This window comes from Polypterus senegalus, chromosome 2 (assembly GCF_016835505.1).
Source record: "Polypterus senegalus isolate Bchr_013 chromosome 2, ASM1683550v1, whole genome shotgun sequence".
Taxonomy (NCBI): Eukaryota; Metazoa; Chordata; class Cladistia; order Polypteriformes; family Polypteridae; genus Polypterus; species Polypterus senegalus.
In genome coordinates, this window is record NC_053155.1 from 131,424,368 (window position 1) to 131,445,286 (window position 20,919).

The 20,919-nt window shown below is 37.8% G+C and overlaps 1 protein-coding gene across 3 annotated transcripts in view; it reads right to left on the reverse strand.

Annotated features, from left to right (window-relative positions):
• Positions 1-20,919, reverse strand: part of LOC120523357 (NADP-dependent malic enzyme, mitochondrial-like) — a 170,572-nt gene that overhangs the window by 74,440 nt on the left and 75,213 nt on the right. For all 3 annotated transcript variants that reach the window (XM_039744616.1, XM_039744615.1, XM_039744614.1), the window contains exon 5: positions 3,510-3,585. In XM_039744616.1, the coding sequence (XP_039600550.1) occupies positions 3,510-3,585 (76 nt within the window). The remainder of the gene's footprint in view (positions 1-3,509; positions 3,586-20,919) is intronic.

Consider the following 20,919-nt stretch of genomic DNA (forward strand, 5'->3'; position numbering starts at 1 on the left):
ATGTTATCATGTGACAATTTTCCTATATCTAGTATTTATTCAATTAATTGCACTCTTTATAAATATGTGTAAAACATACAAGATATGAGGAAACTATATTCTTTTATCTAAATAAAATTATTGCCATGCCTACATACTCTTCTAAGTAAATCCAGCCAATATTAAATCCATACATTATCCAACCCACTATATCCTAACTAAAGGGTCACGAGGGTCTGCTAGAGCCAATCCCAGCTTTAAAGATACAGTTTCTACCAATTAGTTTTATAATGTCTTGTACGTTACACTTCATCATGAATCAAATGCAAGTCATGCTGAACAAAGTCAATAAGTACTTCCACTATTTTTTCAGCTCAGTACACTTGTTAATTAATTTCATATGAAAAGAAAGTGTTCTACAAAACATGCAGAAAAACAATTAAAACAATTGCTTAAACACTTGCTGAAAAATAAGGCTATAGGTACAAGATTGTCATCTGTATGATAGAACAGACAATAACCAATCAGTGTCCACAAAGTCACTATCTGCTTTACAAGGCTGGCAGAACTTTCAAATGCAGTTGTACCAACTGTTCTGTAAAATTTCATAACTGGTTCCAGAAGCCTTCAGAAAAAAAAAAAACAGCAAACAAACTTAGCTTAGTTTTGCTCAGTTCCTAACTGCTTTAGCTTTAAAGAGAACTTTTTGCTCTACAAGTTTCATCTGTACCACTTGGTTCTTTTTTACTTTATCTGTGTCATGTTAAGCCAGGGTCTCTCCCTTCTCTTATGTTTACATTTATTTTTTATAATCTTTTTTGTTGATTTTCTTTATTCATTAAATTACTATTGCTTAGGATATAATTGCTGTTTCAATTATTTATGTAATTATGTATTCCCAGTCATTTGCTTGTCTATTATTTAGCTTCTATTTGGATAATCTTGTTCTCTGATATTCTTTGTGCTTTGTAGGTGGACCTGCAAGTCACAGGGCTACAATTCCCTTACCATTAAGGAACCGACCTCAGCCTATAAAGGCTGGGTGGCAAAGTGAGTTGCTTATAGATCATATGAATGTGTTTTGATGGAGTTTTTGTACTATGAGTATTGATTTACTACTGTTGCTGAAAATTTCAATACTCATTACTAATTTTCATTACCAGATGTTTGTGTTTGGACTTAGCCACTGTGAATTTCCATCCATCCATCCATTATCCAACCCGCTACATCCTAAGTACAGGGTTACAGGGGTCTGCTGGAGCCAATCTCAGCCAACACAGGGTACAAGGCAGGAAACAAATCCCAGGCTGGGCACCAGCCCACCGCAGGGCGCACACACACACACACACCAAGCACACACTAGGGACAATTTAGGATTGCCAATGCACCTAACCTGCATGTCTTTGGACTGTGGGAGGAAACCGGAGCGCCCGGAGGAAACCCACGCAGACGCGGGGAGAACATGCAAACTCCACACAGGGAGGACCCGAAAGCAAACCCGGGTCTCCTAACTGTGAGGCAGCAGTGCTACCTACTGTGCCACCGTGCCGTCACTCTGTGAATTTCCTTTTAGGCATTTTTTTTGGACCTTGTTGGATTTTGGAGCATTTTATTTTTTCCATTATTGTAAATAAATGCATTTTTATATGATGATTATTTTCATTGCCCTTTTATACAAGCCAGGGGTTAAGGGTGGTGGGGCATTTTAAATATTTTTTGGGACAATGCCATTATTTTAACTCTTCTGAAGACAAAGCCCAATTTGACCAGATGTAGACCAAAGCTAGGCATTGGCAGAGAATTCTAACAATATGTACAGAGTTGAACAATTGAGTATAGCACTGAAAAACTTTGCAAATAGTGAATGAGCATCAGAGGAAGGCATTTAACAGGTTCGCAAATTATAGTTTATAATACATTTGTAGTCTACTTATTATTATTGTCTCTTTTAAAACATGGAGGTAAGAGGGTTTGCATAAACATTGGCCTGGTAGTTTGCACATATGCTGATGTTTTTTGCTGGATTAGTTCCTGTCCTACTCCTGGTCCTCCATAGTGGTGTGGGAGAAGTAAAACAAGAACTTTTCAGCAGTTAAATAACAAAATAAAAAGTTTGTTAGTAATTACTCTTGTTGTGAAGAGCTGAAGAAGTCTGGCAGAGGTGAAAAATTAAAAAATAATTGACGATGTGGGATCTTAAAATATTTATAACTGAGATGCAACATTACTGGATTATGTTACTTGGATTACTAATTTAAATCCCAGGAGATATCCACAAGGAAATGCAAATCATGCAAACATTTTTTTGCACTTGGAGTGAATTATTTTTCAAATGTATTGAGTTACATGAATAAGATTTTTTAAAAGTGAAATACATTTTCTTAAAAAGAAACCAGAAGTGCAACACTGACATAACACTGTGTTACAATTCCTGTGTCTTTATTTAATTAGCTGAGGTTGTGTTACCTTCAGATTTATACCCATCTTCTAGTTTTCTGCCTGCACTAAATTTTCGTATAGTATTAATGGAGAAAGGCACTGACCTCAATCGATTGCCTGCTCCAACCACTTGCCACAAATGTCAGTGTTTATTATTGCCAGGGCCAGAGAGTAATGAGCAGCCCTGGGCTGGCATATTTATATAGGCACACAAACCAGATATGTTTCTTTTTTATTTTCTTACTTTCTTCTAATGAAATCTGTACTTTAGGTTCATATGAAGCTAGAGTTAAGGGGAGGACTTGAATGCAGCACAAGACAAGAGAAATCCAAACATTTTTCCACTAGTATTTTGCAAAGTTTCTCACCACATTACAAAAGCACACACATATGTAAAAAGGCTAATTACACATGAATAGTAATCAGTCATAAAACGTTAGAAGTAATAATTAATTCAAGTAAAGCCATTAAAATGTGCACATGTTCTGATGTTTTGGTAATAGCTAATAAATTCAAAATCAAATATCGAGTAAAGAATGACAAGTGTTATTTCTAGATATTTGCATGTTTCTAATTTACTAAATAAAGAAATCTATTTTCGTGTTTAACTTTTACTTCCTTAAATGCCAGATCCAAAAAGCAGCCATAAGCACTGGCTTTTCTTTACTTTTGGACTTGGTTTGCTAACTGTTCAAATGTTTAATTGAAATGCCTGCTTGAGACTGCATTTAACTTATTATTAAAATCAGTCAGAACAACAGATGGTAATGCAAAAGTACACAATAGCATTGTGTGTCTAAAAATTTCAAGTATGTATACCCTTATATTCCAAAATGTTGAAAGTTGTTATTTTGATGTGTTATTGATCAGAAAGTTTAGTTAACGCTCCAAAAACAGCTGCATAGACTATTTTTCACAATCATTAATTACTATATAAAATTTGCACATATGTACCATGATTTAATAATCAATTACATTTTCAACAAATGTGTACTTTCAAACTGAATGTGTCATGAGAAAGCATGGGGCTAAAAATCTTCACAACAGCTTCTGATATTTATATACTACTCAGAAAAGGCTCAGTTTTGTACCTTGATGTCATCCTCTGGCCATGAATTCAGCATTGTAGCTATATGACCTTTATCATGAATAGTAATGAAGAGACCTCTGAAAAAAAGAAAAAATGTAAGCTGTTAATAGCATATGTTATACATTTCCCTGAAAAAATTACCAGTTCTACAAAGGTTATATCTATTACAAATACATATAGATTTGATTTTTGAATAAGGCTGCAGCACAAGCATGTGATTGGTTTCTTGATTTTAACCCATCCTTGTTATAACACAAATACATAACATAATGAATCCCAAAATATAAAACCTCAATTTAAGTTTCATCCATCCATTATCTAACCCACTACATCCTAACTACAGGGTAATGGGGGTCTGCTGGAGCCAATCCCAGCCAACACAGGGCACAAGGCAGGAAACAAACCCCAGGCAGGGCGCCAGCCCACCACAGAGCACACACACACACTCACACACCAAGCACACACTTGGGACAATTTAGAATCACCAATGCACCTAACCTGCATGTCTTTGGACTGTGGGAGGAAACAGGAGTACCTGGAGGAAACCCACGCAGACACGGAGTAAACATGCAAACTCCACACAGGTAGGACCCGGGAACTTTTAGCTTTATGCCAAATCAAAATTAACAGCTTTTTAAATTATTTTACCGACTTGAAGGTTAAATTACAATGTTTTCAATATAACTTAGAAGAACATTACTCTATTTTATTCAGATCAGTCACCCCCAATAGTACCAATCTAGAGAACATGGAAAGATGAAGATTTAATATGAAGTAACCACTCAAAAGTAATTAAATATCCAAAAGGTCAACAATGGTTCAGAGTGTTCAATGTTACTGAAACCAACATTAATATATATATATATTTTTAGCAAATTTTAAATTTCTCATTATAAAGTGAATTTAATTTTTGGTAATCTTAAATGAAACAAGACATCCTTTTCCCACAGTGTTATAGTATTCATTAGGATTCCTCCAGTGGAGCAAGATAAGATGGTATGCTACCAGTAAAATTTAAGAAATAATGTTCATTGTGTTTATCTTCATCATAGCTAGAAAAGTATAATGCACAAACCAAATGTTTAATAGGTTTATAGGGTCATTATTCTCACGTATACATAGTACCATTAAAATTCTTACTTGCATGTGTTAATGAACAGGCAACATGTTGCTACTTCAGAACAATGACTGCTGGGTAAAACTAGCAGACAAGACAGATGCACTATTATTAAAAGGGCCAAGAACTACAAGCATTTTTATTTTATACCAGTAGTATTTATTGTTTATCTTTATTTTGTTACACCATTACAGTTTAGTCACAAAATTTAATAATCAAAGTTTTGCTAAGAACAGAGCTTCAGTTTATTACTATATCTAATACTTTTTCAGGCAGGCTATAAAAATATAATTCCTATTTTTATATCCATATAATAACATAACAAATTAATTAAATATGGTTTATGGATTATAACTCCAACTACTTTTATATACAGTATATCCAAAGCTTTAATAACTGGAGATGCTAGAAAGAAGTGCATTGATTACTGGAACCAAAATATACTCTGCTGAAGTTTGAGTCAGAAGAAAGATCACATAATATTTCACCTATCACACAGAAAAGTGACTAAGAAGGTGAGAGAAGAAAAGGTTGTTTCACAGATCATATCAAGTACAGGTAAGAATATTTTTTATTATGTTTTATTAAATTATATTTGATTTACACTTTTCTTTACATGTATTTCCTAAATGTGAAAAATTACATCTAAATTAAATATAATTCATCCATCCATTTTCCAAACCGCTGAATCCGAACACAGGGTCACGGGGGTCTGCTGGAGCCAATCCTAGCCAACACAGGGCACGAGGCAGGAACCAATCACGGGCAGGGTGCCAACCCACTACAGGACACACACAAACACACCAAGCACACACTAGGGCCAATTTAGAACCTCCAATCCACCTAACCTGCATGTCTTTGGACTGTGGTAGGAAACCGGAGCACCCGGAGGAAACCCACGTAGATGTGGCTGCTGTCCATTGGCTGTGAGGTGGTAGGCAATAAAGATAAAGCCCAGACCAAAGAACTACAGTACAGCAGCCAAGGACAAGGACTAACAATTTCACAGACACACAGAATATGCCAGCGAGATAAGGTCCAGAAGACTGATATGAATACAAAATTGTTGCCATCACAAGCTATCACATCAGAAAACAAAATGGAAGGACAGATTAGAAACTGCCAAACTGGCTGTAAGGAACTGGATCATTGCCATTTAATGTAAGAGAAAGGCGGTAGTCACCTGAAAGTGAAATAGGGATTCCAGCAGACAAAATACCTACACTGAGTAATGAAAGGTAGATACAAAAACAACAAGAAACACCCCAAAAAAAATCTTTCAAATGATGGGGATCCAAAAGCAAAATGAAAAATCTACCTTTTTTGTGTTTTTGGAGCAACCCACATGGGAGGCAGCTAAAGGGTGTCGCAGATGGCTAGGGGGCGCGACCCAGCCGGGATGCCTTGGAGGACCTGAGGAGGGCTTACGCCTCCCTCAGACCATGTGGAGGCGATCACCCTGGTGCCTTTGGTGGCCACGGGTACAGGGCTTTGAAGCTCAACCCTGTAGGGGCAAGTGGTCTCCGTCAGGGGACGCCCCAATGCCTTGGGGACCCTGGACCTCAGCACTTCTGCCACACCCGGAAGTGCTGGGGGGAAGACGAGCAGGGACACCAGAGTGCTTCCAGGGGATGCAGCCGGCACTTCCTCCACACTGGGGCGTGTCGGTGGCCAGAACACACCTGGAGCACATCCGGGTGCTTATAAAAGGGGCTGCCTCCCTTCATTCAGGGCTTGAGTTGGGTGGAAAAAGGACAAAGCTGGAAGGCGAGGAGTGGAGGCGGCCTGAAGAGACAAGGCAAGAGTGTGAGGCCTGGACTTTGGGGGAGTTCAAGGTTGTTTGGCATTTAACTTGCAAATAATAGTCTGTAAATAAACGTGTAGTGGTGATTTACAACATGTCTGCCTGTCTGTGTCCGGGCCTCATTCCACAAGGGCTAAAAAAAAGGATAATTCCATGCCAGATCAGAGGGTGTCAAATGCACTGATCCTTTCTCTTTTTCCTCAGCAGACCAACCACAGGAAATTCTATCTGGGTTCAATTATGTCATTTCCGGTTCTGGGGCCTGATGACATCACTTCCAGTTCCTAACCCAGATGACATAATTTCCCCTGCCTAGCTTAAAAACTGCCATGTTTTGTCTGTCTCACCAGTTCTGTTTTGGACTAATATCTGTTAAGACCATTTAAACAAATTTTTGCTTTTTGACAGGCTACTTTCAAGTATATGGGTGGCTGCCCCCAAACCTTTTTGTTGAAAGATTTCACATGGTACATACATTCAGTGACATTACATACTGATGACCTGATTTATTCATTGTATGAGCACAAAATTTTAAACATCTGAAGCTAAAACATGTGATCTTTGACACAAACACTCACATTTCTTAACCATTTCTAAGAAACAATTGTATGTCCTTATACATTCACCTAAAGGATTATTAGGAACACCTGTTCAATTTCTCATTAATGCAATTATCTAATCAACCAATCACATGGCAGTTGCTTTAATGCATTTAGGGGTGTGGTCCTGGTCAAGACAATCTCCTGAAATCCAAACTGAATGTCAGAATGGGAAAGAAAGGTGATTTAAGCAATTTTGAGCGTGGCATGGTTGTTGGTGCCAGACGGGCCGGTCTGAGTATTTCACAATCTGCTCAGTTACTGGAATTTTCACGCACAACCATTTCTAGGGTTTGCAAAGAATGGTGTGAAAAGGGAAAAACATCCAGTATGCGGCAGTCCTGTGGGCGAAAATGCCTTGTTGATGCTAGAGGTCAGAGGAGAATGGGCCGACTGATTCAAGCTGATAGAAGAGCAACTTTGACTGAAATAACCACTCGTTACAACCGAGGTATGCAGCAAAGCATTTGTGAAGCCACAACACGCACAACCTTGAGGCGGATGGGCTACAACAGCAGAAGACCCCACTGGGTACCACTCATCTCCACTACAAATAGGAAAAAGAGGCTACAATTTGCACGAGCTCACCAAACTTGGACAGTTGAAGACTGGAAAAATGTTGCCTGGTCTGATGAGTCTCAATTTCTGTTGAGACATTCAAATGGTAGAGTCAGAATTTGGCGTAAACAGAATGAGAACATGGATCCATCATGCCTTGTTACCACTGTGCAGACTGGTGGTGGTGGTGTAATGGTGTGGGGGATGTTTTCTTGGCACACTTTAGGCCCCTTAGTGCCAATTGGGCATTGTTTAAATGCCATGGGCTACCTGAGCATTGTTTCTGACCATGTCCATCCCTTCATGACCACCATGTACCCATCCTCTGATGGCTACTTCCAGCAGGATAATGCACCATGTCACAAAGCTCAAATCATTTCAAATTGGTTTCTTGAACTTGACAATGAGTTTACTGTACTAAAATGGCCCCCACAGTCACCAGATCTCAACCCAATAGAGCATCTTTGGGATGTGGTGGAATGGGAGCTTTGTGCCCTGGATGTGCATCCCACAAATCTCCATCAACTGCAAGATGCTATCCTATCAATATGGGCCAACATTTCTAAAGAATGCTTTCAGCACCTTGTTGAATCAATGCCACGTAGAATTAAGGCAGTTCTGAAGGCGAAAGGGGTCAAACACCGTATTAGTATGGTGTTCCTAATAATCCTTTAGGTGAGTGTACAAGTCCCTCCCTTCTCATTTTAAAACAACTATTGCAAAGTAAAATGCAACAAAGATGAGAGTTAAACAGTAAGTGGAAAGAATGAAGTGCAACTATGTGTCACTACTTAAGTACTTAAAATACTGACATCAGAGCTGTGCCCAATTTATAACAGAAGGAAAACTGAAAAGCACCATACATTTCATAATTGCTTGTTTCACTTCAGTTTACTTTTTCAATAAATTTAAAATAGGTTAATAAATTAAGTAGGGAAGCTTTTAGAAGCAAAGTAGTGGTCAACATGCCATCGCATGACAAATTCAATAAGCTTAGTTTATTGTTCTGTTTTATTGTTGCTATGTAACACAAATAAGAGAATGAAAGAGAAGATCAGGCCTGTAATTTCAGTAAAATACTTTTCTGACTCCAGAATATATACTGTATACTTGATTAAACATTGTTTTATTTATACACTAATAACAGATCCAAAAGTACAGTAAAGGCATTCCTTTTCTAACTTTTTAAGATAAAAGTTTTTGTTTTTCAACTACAAGTGTGGGTAAACTTTTAAGAACTTTATTTTATTGATGATCATTTAAAACATACGCTTAACAGGCTATGCTCACTAATTAGTTTTAATAGCTGAACCTTTAATAGTTGATCTGGGATAGAATAAGGTCACTGTTCCTCTTGTATGATGCAAAAGGAAACTAAAGTAGACTGGCATCAGTAAGGAACCTTAAATATTACTGTTCCAATAACACTGGTCTACAAAAAAATATTTTTTGTTCACTTCTGGAAACTTCAGAGCAGCTCTTTATTAAGTTTTTTACACTGATTTCATATATGAAATCGGAATTAAGCCAGCATGTCAGGATTTTGAAATGCACATCATTGACGTTTTGACACTTTTGAATATCAATATAATATATCAACACGATATCTGGAGTTTGGACTATGTCCCACCAAAATTGCTTTGATGTGTTTATTCTGAAAACAAACCAGAAGACGATACCAGAGACACATTAAAGTATATTTATGTCAATTTACCTCAATATAAAAGTGAGGTCACTGTGCCCAAAAATGTTGGAGGCACTCGCTTTTGCGCTTGTACTGCACATCTGTCTCTCTTTGCAAGAACCAATAGTAGTCACCCATCATGCTCGGAGTGAATTTTCCATCACCTTTATAACTTGGTGAAATCTTTCCCTATACAGTAAACCCTTATTTATTACGGCTAATCCGTTCCAGACTCTGCCGCGATAAATGAATTTCCGCGAAGTAGGATTCTTTATTTATAAATCAAATATTTTCGCAGTTAGAGCATAGAAAACATTTTACGACCTTCTAAATACATTACATTATTTCATGTCTATAGGGCTCTAATAACACCCTTTAGTCAAAAGTTCAAACTGTGCTCCATGACAAGACAGAGATGACAGTTCTGTCTCACAATTAAAAGAATGCAAACATATCTTCCTCTTCAAAGGAGTGCGTGTCAGAAGCAGAGAATATCAGAGAGAGAGAGAGACAGAGACAGAGAAAAGCAAACAATCAAAAATCAATAGGGCTGTTCGGGCTTTTAAGTATGCGAAGCACCGCCGGACAAAGCAGCTGCAATGAAGGGAGCAATGTGAAGGTAGTCTTTCAGCATTTTTTAGGGGAGCATCCGTATCCTCTAGGCCAGTGTGCGAACAGACCCTCTGCTCACACCCCCTCCACCAGGAGCAAAGAATGTCAGAGAAAGTGAGAGAGACAGAAAAGCAAACAATCAAAAATCAATATATGCTGTTCGGGCTTTCAAGTATCGGCACCTTAAGGAAACATATCGTATATCATTGAGGAGTTTTATTTAATACATAATACGTGCTCTGATTGGGTAGCTTCTCAGCTTCCCGACAATAGAGACCCTTGTATGAAATCAACTGGGCAAACCAACTTAGGAAGCATGTACCATAAATTAAAAGACCCATTGTCCACAGAAATCCGCGAACCAGCGAAAAATCCTTGATACATATTTAGATATGCATACATTTAAAATCCGCAATGGAGTGAGGCCACGAAAGTTAAAGTGCGATATAGCGAGGGATCACTGTGCTCATTGTTGACATCACCCAGATTTGATGGGAAAAAGTCGAGATGAAAATGTAAAAAATGCATCTTCAGTGACATTCTGGCTCTCATAAGCTGATACGCTTTCAGCAGGTTCTCCACAAGTTCAGAATACTGTAATTCTCTGCTCTGTGACTGCCAAGAAAATTCTGGACATCCCGCACAAATGCTTCCCATGCTGCTGATTCAGTGGACTTCAGTTTCCTTTTGAACTCATCATCAAGCATCAGTTCACGGATTTCAGGACCAACAAAAACACCTTCCTTAATTTTGCCTTCACTTTTCTCGAGACCCAACTAATTTCTTAAATGCTGAAAAGCATTGCCATTTCTGTCTATCGCCTTGACAAAATTTTCAAAGTAATGGTGAATCTAACGAGCAAAATGTCCTGACATGCAATGTTATGTTTAACAGTAAAACCTCTACCTACTGCACCGTCATGTCTGAGTTGTGTCATTATGCTTTAGAGTCATATAAGACCTGGTAAATAGCAACAAATATTTTTTTTGCTAATTAAAAATTAATAATTTTTAAATAAAATTCATAATGAAAAGGTAAACAACTCATAGCCGTTAGTAACGTGTGGCGAAATCATTAATCTCAATGGCATCCCTAGTGGAATTACCGGTATTTATCAAAATGGTTATCCGCCTTTACTGTCCAGTCACCCTAGCTGTCCAAGTCAGCAAGTGAAACCTGTTAAAGTAAAGTTGAAAGACTCCCAGTAGCAAAATGCTTGTTGACCAGTATAATCCCTTCATGATGAGGTCCAAATATTAGTGTTACAAAAACGGAGGCAGAGTGTCAGCTACCACATGGGTGTCCTTACTTGCCTATGCCAAAGAGAATATTGAATAGGTAAAATTGTGAATTTAAGTGTATGTTTAGGGATGGTGTGTTGTCCTTTTTGGTACAGAACACTGTGCCCCTTGATAATTAAATGCTCCACACTGAAAAAGCTAGAGCATTAGAATGTGGTAATATGCTGTAAATGATATTTATTACTGCCTTTTCCATGCAAATGTTTCAAGCTCTTGGTTGCAGTGTAAAATATAGATAAGTAACAAAATAAATAAAATAACTAAGCAAATTTCCTTAAGGTGTTAAGTTACAAAGAACTGATAGAACTGCATCCACATCTTTTGCCAAAGATTCTGTATCTAGAACTGTTTTTGATGATAACACCCTTGTTCAGTCAGCACATGTTTTTATGTTACTGGTAAAAAAACAGATTCTCCAGGACCTTTCATAGGTGTATGACTGTGAATAGGCCAGCATGGTATATGCTTTACACTATTGCCATGTTCTTCAAACCATTCATTGACCAGTTGTGCTCTGTAGCTGGAATCATTGTCATCCTGAATGAATCCAGTATCTATGGGGCAGAAATTCCACATGACTAATGCTTTGTATATTGAAGAATTTCCCTTGTTCTCTAAGGGTATCATCGGACAAAAAACATTCCTGCAATGCATCCCAGGGAGTGAAATCCTCACATTCTAGCATAACTCTTTAACCAATAATATCAAAGTCTGAACTTTTAAGCATTTATAATCCTTATTCTAGGTAACACACCACTTAATATTTAATGTCTGAGAAAGCAATGGCAATCACTTTACCATACAAAGTTTTTAACGACTGAGTTCTGTGCAATACTTTCTCCTGGCATACTATGGTAAAATTATTAAAGCGTTCCTAAACAAGGAAAATAATTATACATAGATCGTAAAGAAAAAAAAAAAAACAGGAATGTGTTTTCTTTGACAGAAATATTGCAATTATTTTATGTTGGTATTCTTTGTTGCTTTTCCTGTTAAAGTAATGGAAACATAATTTCTCAGCATTGTTACTTTTGTACAATTGTCTGCAAAATGTAGTGAAACAAACATGCCATAACTATCAGATTAACATTAAAGTTGACCAACAAAGGCAGTACTTATTCACAGAAAAGTTTTTGTAGGTTTGTGAGCATATAGTAGATGGGAAAATGATCATATTCTGCTAATTACATTTCAAGGCACATAAAAGTCAGAAGAGGGAAATCCATTCGGTCTGAAAGAAGCTGTGGCTTTGAAGCAAATCCAGTAGTGTTAATAATGTAAACACAGTTGGTGACTACAAATTCAATAAGAAAAAAGTAACATTTGTCAACAGTCTCCTACAAGCTGTAAAGAACTATTTCAAAGCAAAACTAGACACTTCATCATCACACCTTAATATACTATAGGAAGTAAAAGTGTACTGTCTGGTCTGGCCTAACATATCCTGACAATATTTGCTAGATAACAGTGAGGTGAGATTCTTTTTTCAACAGTAATCTGGTTAGCTAGGTTCACATTTTACTTGTAAACAATAATTTAAAAACACTTATTTATATTTATTTTTATGATTGCTCAGATGGTTTATGGAAAAACCACAATGAGTCTTGTGCCATGCGAATAAGGTTGTGGATTTGCACCTCTAAGCAGCAGCAGTTAGCAAAAATACAGTCCAACAAGGAGAATAACTGTCCAAAGAAAAGTAACATAGAAATAATATTGAAAAGGATTTTTATGACTATAAATAATAGAAATGTTGCTTTTTTCAATCAGTTCAATAGCATAATCTACAGGCAGTAAATTGCTAAACTGAATGTCAGTTCTGGTGAAATTTATGAATAGACAGTTAAGGAGTCAAGATATGGAGATCAGTACAGGTGGGTATAGAAGGTAATAGGCACCTTTCAAAACACGCTGACTCTCTGAGGCAGGTATAGTGGTTACATGTTTCATAGAGGATACTGCATAGTTTAAGAGATGTTTGATCAAATAAATTACATACACAAAAAAAATTATCAAAATCTCAGGAAGGAGAAGATTTCAAAAATCAAATGCGACAAATGGCAAGGTCAGTTCTGGTTTCAGAACTGATTGACAACTTGTACAAAGACAAGGTATTTTAAAATATGTTACATGCAGCTGTTTTTAAGATGTAGTAATTAAAATGTGAAGTGGATGTTGTTGATTGATTTAGTTCTGTTTCTGAAACACAAGTTGGTAAATCAAGCCAGTAAGATTGTGATCAGCTAGACAGTGTGACAGTAGGGGGCGCTGTCGCTCCTCCAAACCCGTAGACAATACGTCCAGACACGAGGTAAAAAGTTCCAGAAATAATTTTAATTTCTTAAATAATGTGCACAAAGCACCTCCACTTCCACAATATACAATAATAAATCAATAATCAACAATAAATCAATCCTCCTCTCCACCCAGCAGCTCCATCACACTTCCTGCCAACTCCAGCTCAGTCTGCTGGGTTTCCCATTGTCCATTTTATAGTCCTTGACCCGGAAGTGCGTCTGTCCTTCAGCCCATGTGATTCCATAGCACTTCCGGGTCAGATAAAAACTCTTCTTTTTCTTCAGCCTGGAAGTACTTCATTTCTTCCATCCCCATGACTACGGAATACTTCCAGGCTATAAGGAAAAAATAAATCCCTGTGCCTCCCTGCAGCATCCACCCACGTATCCAGCAGGGCTGTGAAGTCAAACTCCATTGTCCATGATGCCCTGTGGGAATTCGGGGCACCTCCATGTTGCAGGGAGGACTCCATCTAGCGGTCTGGGGGTGTTGGCTGGGATAAACTGATTCTTGATTCAAACAGCTTTATCCTATGATTTGAAACAGATGGATGGTGGATGATATTAATACATTATTTCTAGTAGGATTGACCACTGCAATGCATCATTCAGTGGTTGTTGAAATCATTTTTTATGCAGCATTCAGTTAATTTAAAATGCTCCAGCAAGAATTATTACACAAACTGAAAAATACAAACATATAAGTCCAGTTCTTATGTCCTCGCACTGGCTCCTGGTTAAGCTTTGAAAGGCCAAAACCCTGCTTATTTATCTGGACTTATCATTACTTTCAAGTCTTAACATGTCAGTCTACTTATGATTCTAAGGATTAATAAAATTAACAGTGTGAGGTTGAGCTTTTATTTACAGGTCCCTAAAGCTTGGAGAAAGAAATACTTGTTAATAACAGAGATGCCCCTTCGGTCTTCAATTTTAAATCTAGGCTGAAGACACTGCTTCAGTTCAGCATACCCTGACTAGAGCTGTTGATTAGCTGTGCATACTGCGTCTGTTTGATAGTATTACAATATTTCTAAACTGTTACTAACTCTACTTTGTTTTGTTTCTCTTTTCTGTATCTTGATTTGGCACTTGGTACCTCTGCTCTCCTGCTAAGCTGCTCTCCTACCTATGGAAAAGTGGCTAGTTTGCTGAGGTCTTCAGGACTATAACTAGGTCTGACTTTATCTTTTTCAATTAATTAATGAACTGATATTGTTATTTTCCATTCATGTTAAAGAAACAAAGCAGAAACAGATTGTGTTTTAACACATCTGTGTCTTTATCTGTACAAATCTTGTATTTAGTAGTTAGTATAATCTGTTCTTGTATTCTTACAAAAATAAGTTGTATTGTACTGTATTGTATTGTATCTTAAACATAATTTTATAGGATGGGTTGAGATGGTGTTCATATTTTGCAATCCTAGTTTGAGTTTGGTAGAAATCAAGATCATGTCTCAAACATATGCAGTTTTATGACTAGATTTTTCAGTTTAATTTTCAATTTTTTTTCTTAGACATTTCCATACATTCTAGGGACTGAAGGTTGCTGACTCTTATTTATATTACTGTTTTTTGTTTAAACCTTTATTTAAAGACATTAAATATTTTAACATCTTTCCATCCGCTGCTATTTTGGCATTAGTTTGTGTACTGTCACTTGTGGCATTGCTTTGCAACTGGAGGACATGACTAATGTCCCGGGTTAGGGGGAATAAAGATCAGTTCAAAGACTTCCTGGTTATCTGAGTTGTGGATAAAAATCTTTAGGGCTAGTGCTATTTGTTTATTGATCTTCTAGTTACAAATTAAAGCTTTGTTTTTTATTTTTTTTACTTTGATTTCTTGTATTTTGAATAAGCTAAATGACAAATCTGTTTAGACATCCTAGTTTTGAATTTGCAAGGCTTTCGCCTATATTTTATCTCCAGAGTATTTCTCATTAAAATCTGCATCAAATCTTTCTGTAAATGAATATGCAGGACACTAATATGAATCCTTCATCTTCCTGCCATTCTCTGTTACATCATAAAGAAGTAAGAAACGGTGAGGAAATACATTTTTCAAAGAACTTTTAAAGCCAGACAGGTATTTCTCAAGGTAAAACAGAATTACTATCAACATTAACTGATAATAGGAAATTACCAGAAAGGTTTTGGCTCAGAAAATCCCTATTTCTATTAACAAAGCTTTTACTTTAAATTTTAAAATATTTTAAGCAAATATGAAATGACTATTTAGCAGTAGTACTGCTCCCTTAAAGATCCACAATCCTGAGTTTGAATCCTTATGATCAAATATTCTTTGAGTGGAGTATGCATAGCTTCCCTGTGGGTTTTCCTCTCACATTCACAAAGAAATGGAGACTACATTAACTGGCAGTTTCAAATTGTCCCCTGTGTGTGGGTGATTACACAAGTGAGCTATGTGATAAGCTAGTAGCATTTCCAGGATTTGTTTTGCTTTGCTTTCAGTGCAGCCAGGATAGACTCCAATCCCCGTAATTGCCAGGTTAGTTAAGCAAGTTTAAAAATGTTATATTACACAAATATCTAAAACATGATGGATCGTTTAATCGATATCTTTAATATATGGCTGCAACACTGTTTATTCATTTAATTATTTACAAACATGCTGATTCCAAAATAAAGTCAAAGGGAGCCAGAGACTCAACAGCATTAACTACAAGGCAAAATTTAACTCAAGGCATGTCTGTTGCAAGCTTCACTTATGCTTATGCTCAGGTTCACTCACACCAGTCCATTTACAGATGCAAACCATCTTTACATTTCTGTCTTTAGGAAGTAAAAATAAAAATGAGAAATTGGAGAAAATCCACTGAAAAAATGTGCTGACTCTAAACAGTATTCACGCCATGATTTGAACACAGGACTCTATGTATGAGGCAGCAACATTAATACATTTTGTCACCGTGTAGTTAATGAGAATAATTTACAACATAGCAAATCATATGACCATCTATAGAGTTTTCTTACATTTGGAAATGAACAGTAACAATCTATATGTCAAATACTTGCATGTTGTTAATTACATCATATGATTAATTTAGATTGAATCTTTACATGCCACTGAAAAATGCACACCAGCATATGTTTTTAATAGACTGGTTGTTATAGCTTTTTGGTTTACCTAAATGCACATGGAATCACTGAGAAAAAAATCATCAGTCTTTAATAAGCAACAACTTTCATTTTATAAAACTGCAATTACTAAACTAACGGTTAACCAGCAAAATTCACTGATGACGCACATTTACTTATATCTTATAATAGAAATACTTCAAGAATCCAAACTCCATGCTAAGAAGCTGCCTTCTAATAATAAACCCACTCTTCATATTACTGTGTATGGATGATGAATAGCAGTGCATTTGAATGGTCATAGTCTTTTACATACAGTTTACAACATTAACAGAACACACTTAAAAAGAATACAACAGAGATTAATTCAATGTGAAAGAAGCTTTGGCTTTGAAAAAAAGACAACATTAATAATATGACAAATGCAAAAAAAATGTAACACATGTTATCAGGTTCCTACTGACAGTAAAAAACCGCTTCAAAGAAAAATATGACCATTCATAAGTCACAGTTGAACAAATGAAGCAGAAGCCCATTATTCTACCCAAAACTAGACATATTAAAGCCAGAGAGGGTTATTATTCCTCACAATTTTAGGCCAGTTCATATGTAGTGTGAGACATGCCCGAACACCATCAGACAGACACCGCATCTTTATATAAAAAGCATGTTTATTCATAGTTCTTTCTTCACACACAACAGTCCCGCACAGCACACTGTGATCCTCACACCAATCACCACTCCTCCAGACTTCTCTCTCAATCCTTGGACCGCCTTTCCTCTCTCCACGGGAGCCTTGTCCTGCTCCCACTCCCAACTCTAGCCATCAAATGGAGGGAGGCGGCCCCTTTAAACCACACCTGGACAAGCTCCAGGTGCTTCCTGATAAGCCTCCACCGACACTCCCCTGTGTGCCGGAAGCACCGGCTGTGTACCCGGAAGCACTCTGGGTGTCCCCGATCCTCTTCCCCCCAGCACTTCCGGGTGTGGCGGAAGTGCTGAGGTCCAGGGCTCTCTAGGCATTGGGGCACCCCCCGGCGGCAACCCCAAAGCAACCAGGGCGGTCACCCCCACATAGTCTGGGGAAGGCGCAAGCCCTCCTCCGGTCCTCCTGGGTGTCCCGGCCGGGTCACCACCCCAGCCATCTCTGACACTAGTCATCCATCCATCCATCCATTTTCTAACCCGCTGAATCATTCAATTTTATCCAATTGCATCAAACATAATTTGTGCCTTTGAAATTTTATTTCATTAAAATGTTTATTTTTTCTTTTGTTTTGCATTTGTATGAAGACTCAAAACATTTTGGATCTCATATAAAACAAAAAATCACATATACTAAATTAAAAGAGGTGAAAGCAGTGAGTATTGGTACTACTCATAGTAACATACGGGAAGAGTTTAGATGCATAATACTTCTTTGTACGCATGTATAATACTTCTTTGTATGCATGCAAGTGTTTTTCTCTCATAAGTCATTCCAGACTAAACAGAGGCAATTATTCTTCATAACAGTCAAATGATAACATATTTTTAATATTGTTTTCACTGGTCTTATCCATCCTTGCCTAAAATCACATAAAAATCTGACATTTTCTGGAGAAACCAAAGCATTGTAATAGTTACATACGTATTGTGACCTGTATGGGCTATTGTAGCACCCGATATCCCAGATACAACCACGCAGGCACAAGTCACAGATTAAAGTTTTATAAAGTTAGAATACCAGTTTTTGTGTCTCACAATTGCAGTTAAAACATAAACACAATTCTTCTTTCCCCAAATCCTCCCAGGTGAATTTTGTCACTACTTTACACCCAATTCCAACTCACATAAGATATAGGAGTACTTGAGGGTAAGTCATGGTGTGTTGGAACTACTTTCAGGTCATTGATACTCACATGAAGCATGGAATGCAACTCCCTGCAGAACTCCCTGGTGGCACCCATGGGGCCCAACAGGGTTGGCAACTGGAATACAGTTCCCAGCATACTTGTGGGTATCTGAATCGGCACCAAATGAGGGAAGCAATGTTCTAGTGTATCGGGGGAGAATGTAGTCTTGTTCCATCAGATCCTCCGGACTCTACATTACACTGGCCTCACGGCCCATGCATGTTGTCCTCTACAGTATGTGTATAAAAAACAAAATTTATTAGTAATGATGGTGATATACTTGTGCCTTTCCGAAGACATTTATGTGAATACATAATGTTGCGCTTGAAAGTTTGTGAACCCTTTAGAATTTTCTATATTTCTGCAAATATGACCTAAAACATCATCAGATTTTCACTCAAGTCCTAAAAGTAGATAAAGAGAAACTAGTTAAACAAATGAGACAAAAATATTATACTTGGTCATTTATTTATTTTGGAAAATTATCGAATATTACATATTTGTGAGTGGCAAAAGTATGTGAACCTTTGCTTTCAGTATCTGGTGTGACCCCCCCTTTACAGCAATAACTGCAACTAACGTTTCCTGTAACTTTTGATCATTCCTGTACACCGGTTTGGAGGAATTTTAGCCCATGCCTCGGTACAGAACAGCTTCAACTCTCGGATGTTGGCGGGTTTCCTCACATTAACTGCTTGCTTCAGGTCCTTCCACAACATTTCGATTGGATTAAGGTCAGGACTTTGACTTGGCCATTCCAAAACATTAACTTTATTCTTCTTTACCATTCTTTGGTAGAACGACTTGTGTGCTTAGGGTCGTTGTCTTGCTGCATGACCCACCTTTTCTTGAGATTCAGTTAATGGACAGATGTCATGACATTTTCCTTTAGAATTCTCTGATATAATTCAGAATTCATTGTTCCATCAATGAAGGCAAGCCATCCTGGCCCAGATACAGCAAAACAGGCCCAAACAATGATACTACCACCACCATGTTTCACAGATGGGATAAGGTTCTTATGCTGGAATGTAGTATTTTCCTTTCCCCAAACATAATGCTTTTCATTTAAACCAAAACGTTCTATTTTGGTCTCATCCGTCCACAAAACATTATTCTAATAGCCTTCTGGTTTGTCCACGTGATCTTTAGCAAACTGCAGATGAGCAGCAATGTTTTTTTTGGAGAGCAGTGGCTTTCTCCTTGCAACCCTGCCATGCACACCATTGTTGTTCAGTGTTCTCACTGATGGTGGACTCATGAACATTCGCCAATGTGAGAGAGGCCTTCAGTTGCTTAGAAGTTACCCTGGGGTTCTTTGTGACATCGCAGACTATTACACACCTTGCTCTTGGAGTGATCTTTGTTGGTCGACCACTCCTGGGGAGGGTAACAATGGTCTTGAAGTTCCTCCATTTGTACACAATCTGTCTGACTGTGGATTGGTGGAGTCCAAATTCTTTAGAGATGGTTTTGTAACCTTTTCCAGCCTGATGAGCATCAACAACTCTTTTTCTGAGGTCCTCAGAAATCTCCATTGTTCGTGCCATGATTCACTTCCACAAACGTGTTGTGAAGAGCAGACTTTGATAGATCCCTGTTATTTAAATAACACAGGGTGCCCACTCACACCTGATTGTCATCCCATTGACTGAAAACACCTGACTCTAATTTCACCTTCAAACTAACTACTAATCCAAGAGGTTCACATACTTTTGCCACTCACAAATATGTAATATTCTATCATTTTCCTCAATAAATAAATGACCAAGTATAATATTTTTTGTTTAACTGGTTTCTCTTTATCCACTTTTAGGACTTGAGTGAAAATCTGATGATGTTTTAGGTCATATTTATGCAGAAATATAGAAAACTAGCCAACCCGCGGCGTACCATACGCTGCATAATCAGGCCGGTTTTTTAATGATTTTTAAGCACAGGGAGAAAATAACATTTGAAAAATCGGCAAGAAAAGCAACATTGTAACAATGCACGGAACGAACCAACACACAATTGTCCGTGACTGAAAACTGGCGGACCGTCCTCACGCCTCCTCCTGCCAGACAGAGAGATGGGGGTGCACGGCACAGAGGTTGGAACGGGAGGAGAGAAGGACGTCCATTCAGCTCCGTCCGTCATGCTAGTCTGCTGATTTCTCGTTCAGTATGCATTGCCCGCTCATGTGCCCACCTGTACGTTTGACTGACGCAGACTTTTCATTGCTCTGTGCGGATCTGGCTGCTTTTCTATATATAATCCACTAAGACACCCGGCCATGGTAGTAGCGAGGTGCGAGGGGGGTGTGTACAAAGGGTTGGGATGTAAGCAGTGGGAGCGTATGAGTCGCACTTAGTGGGAATTCCACGGTTTGCAGACCGAATGTGATTCAACGGCTTACCCACGCCAGGTAGACACACGCTCAATGTCATGCATAACTATTT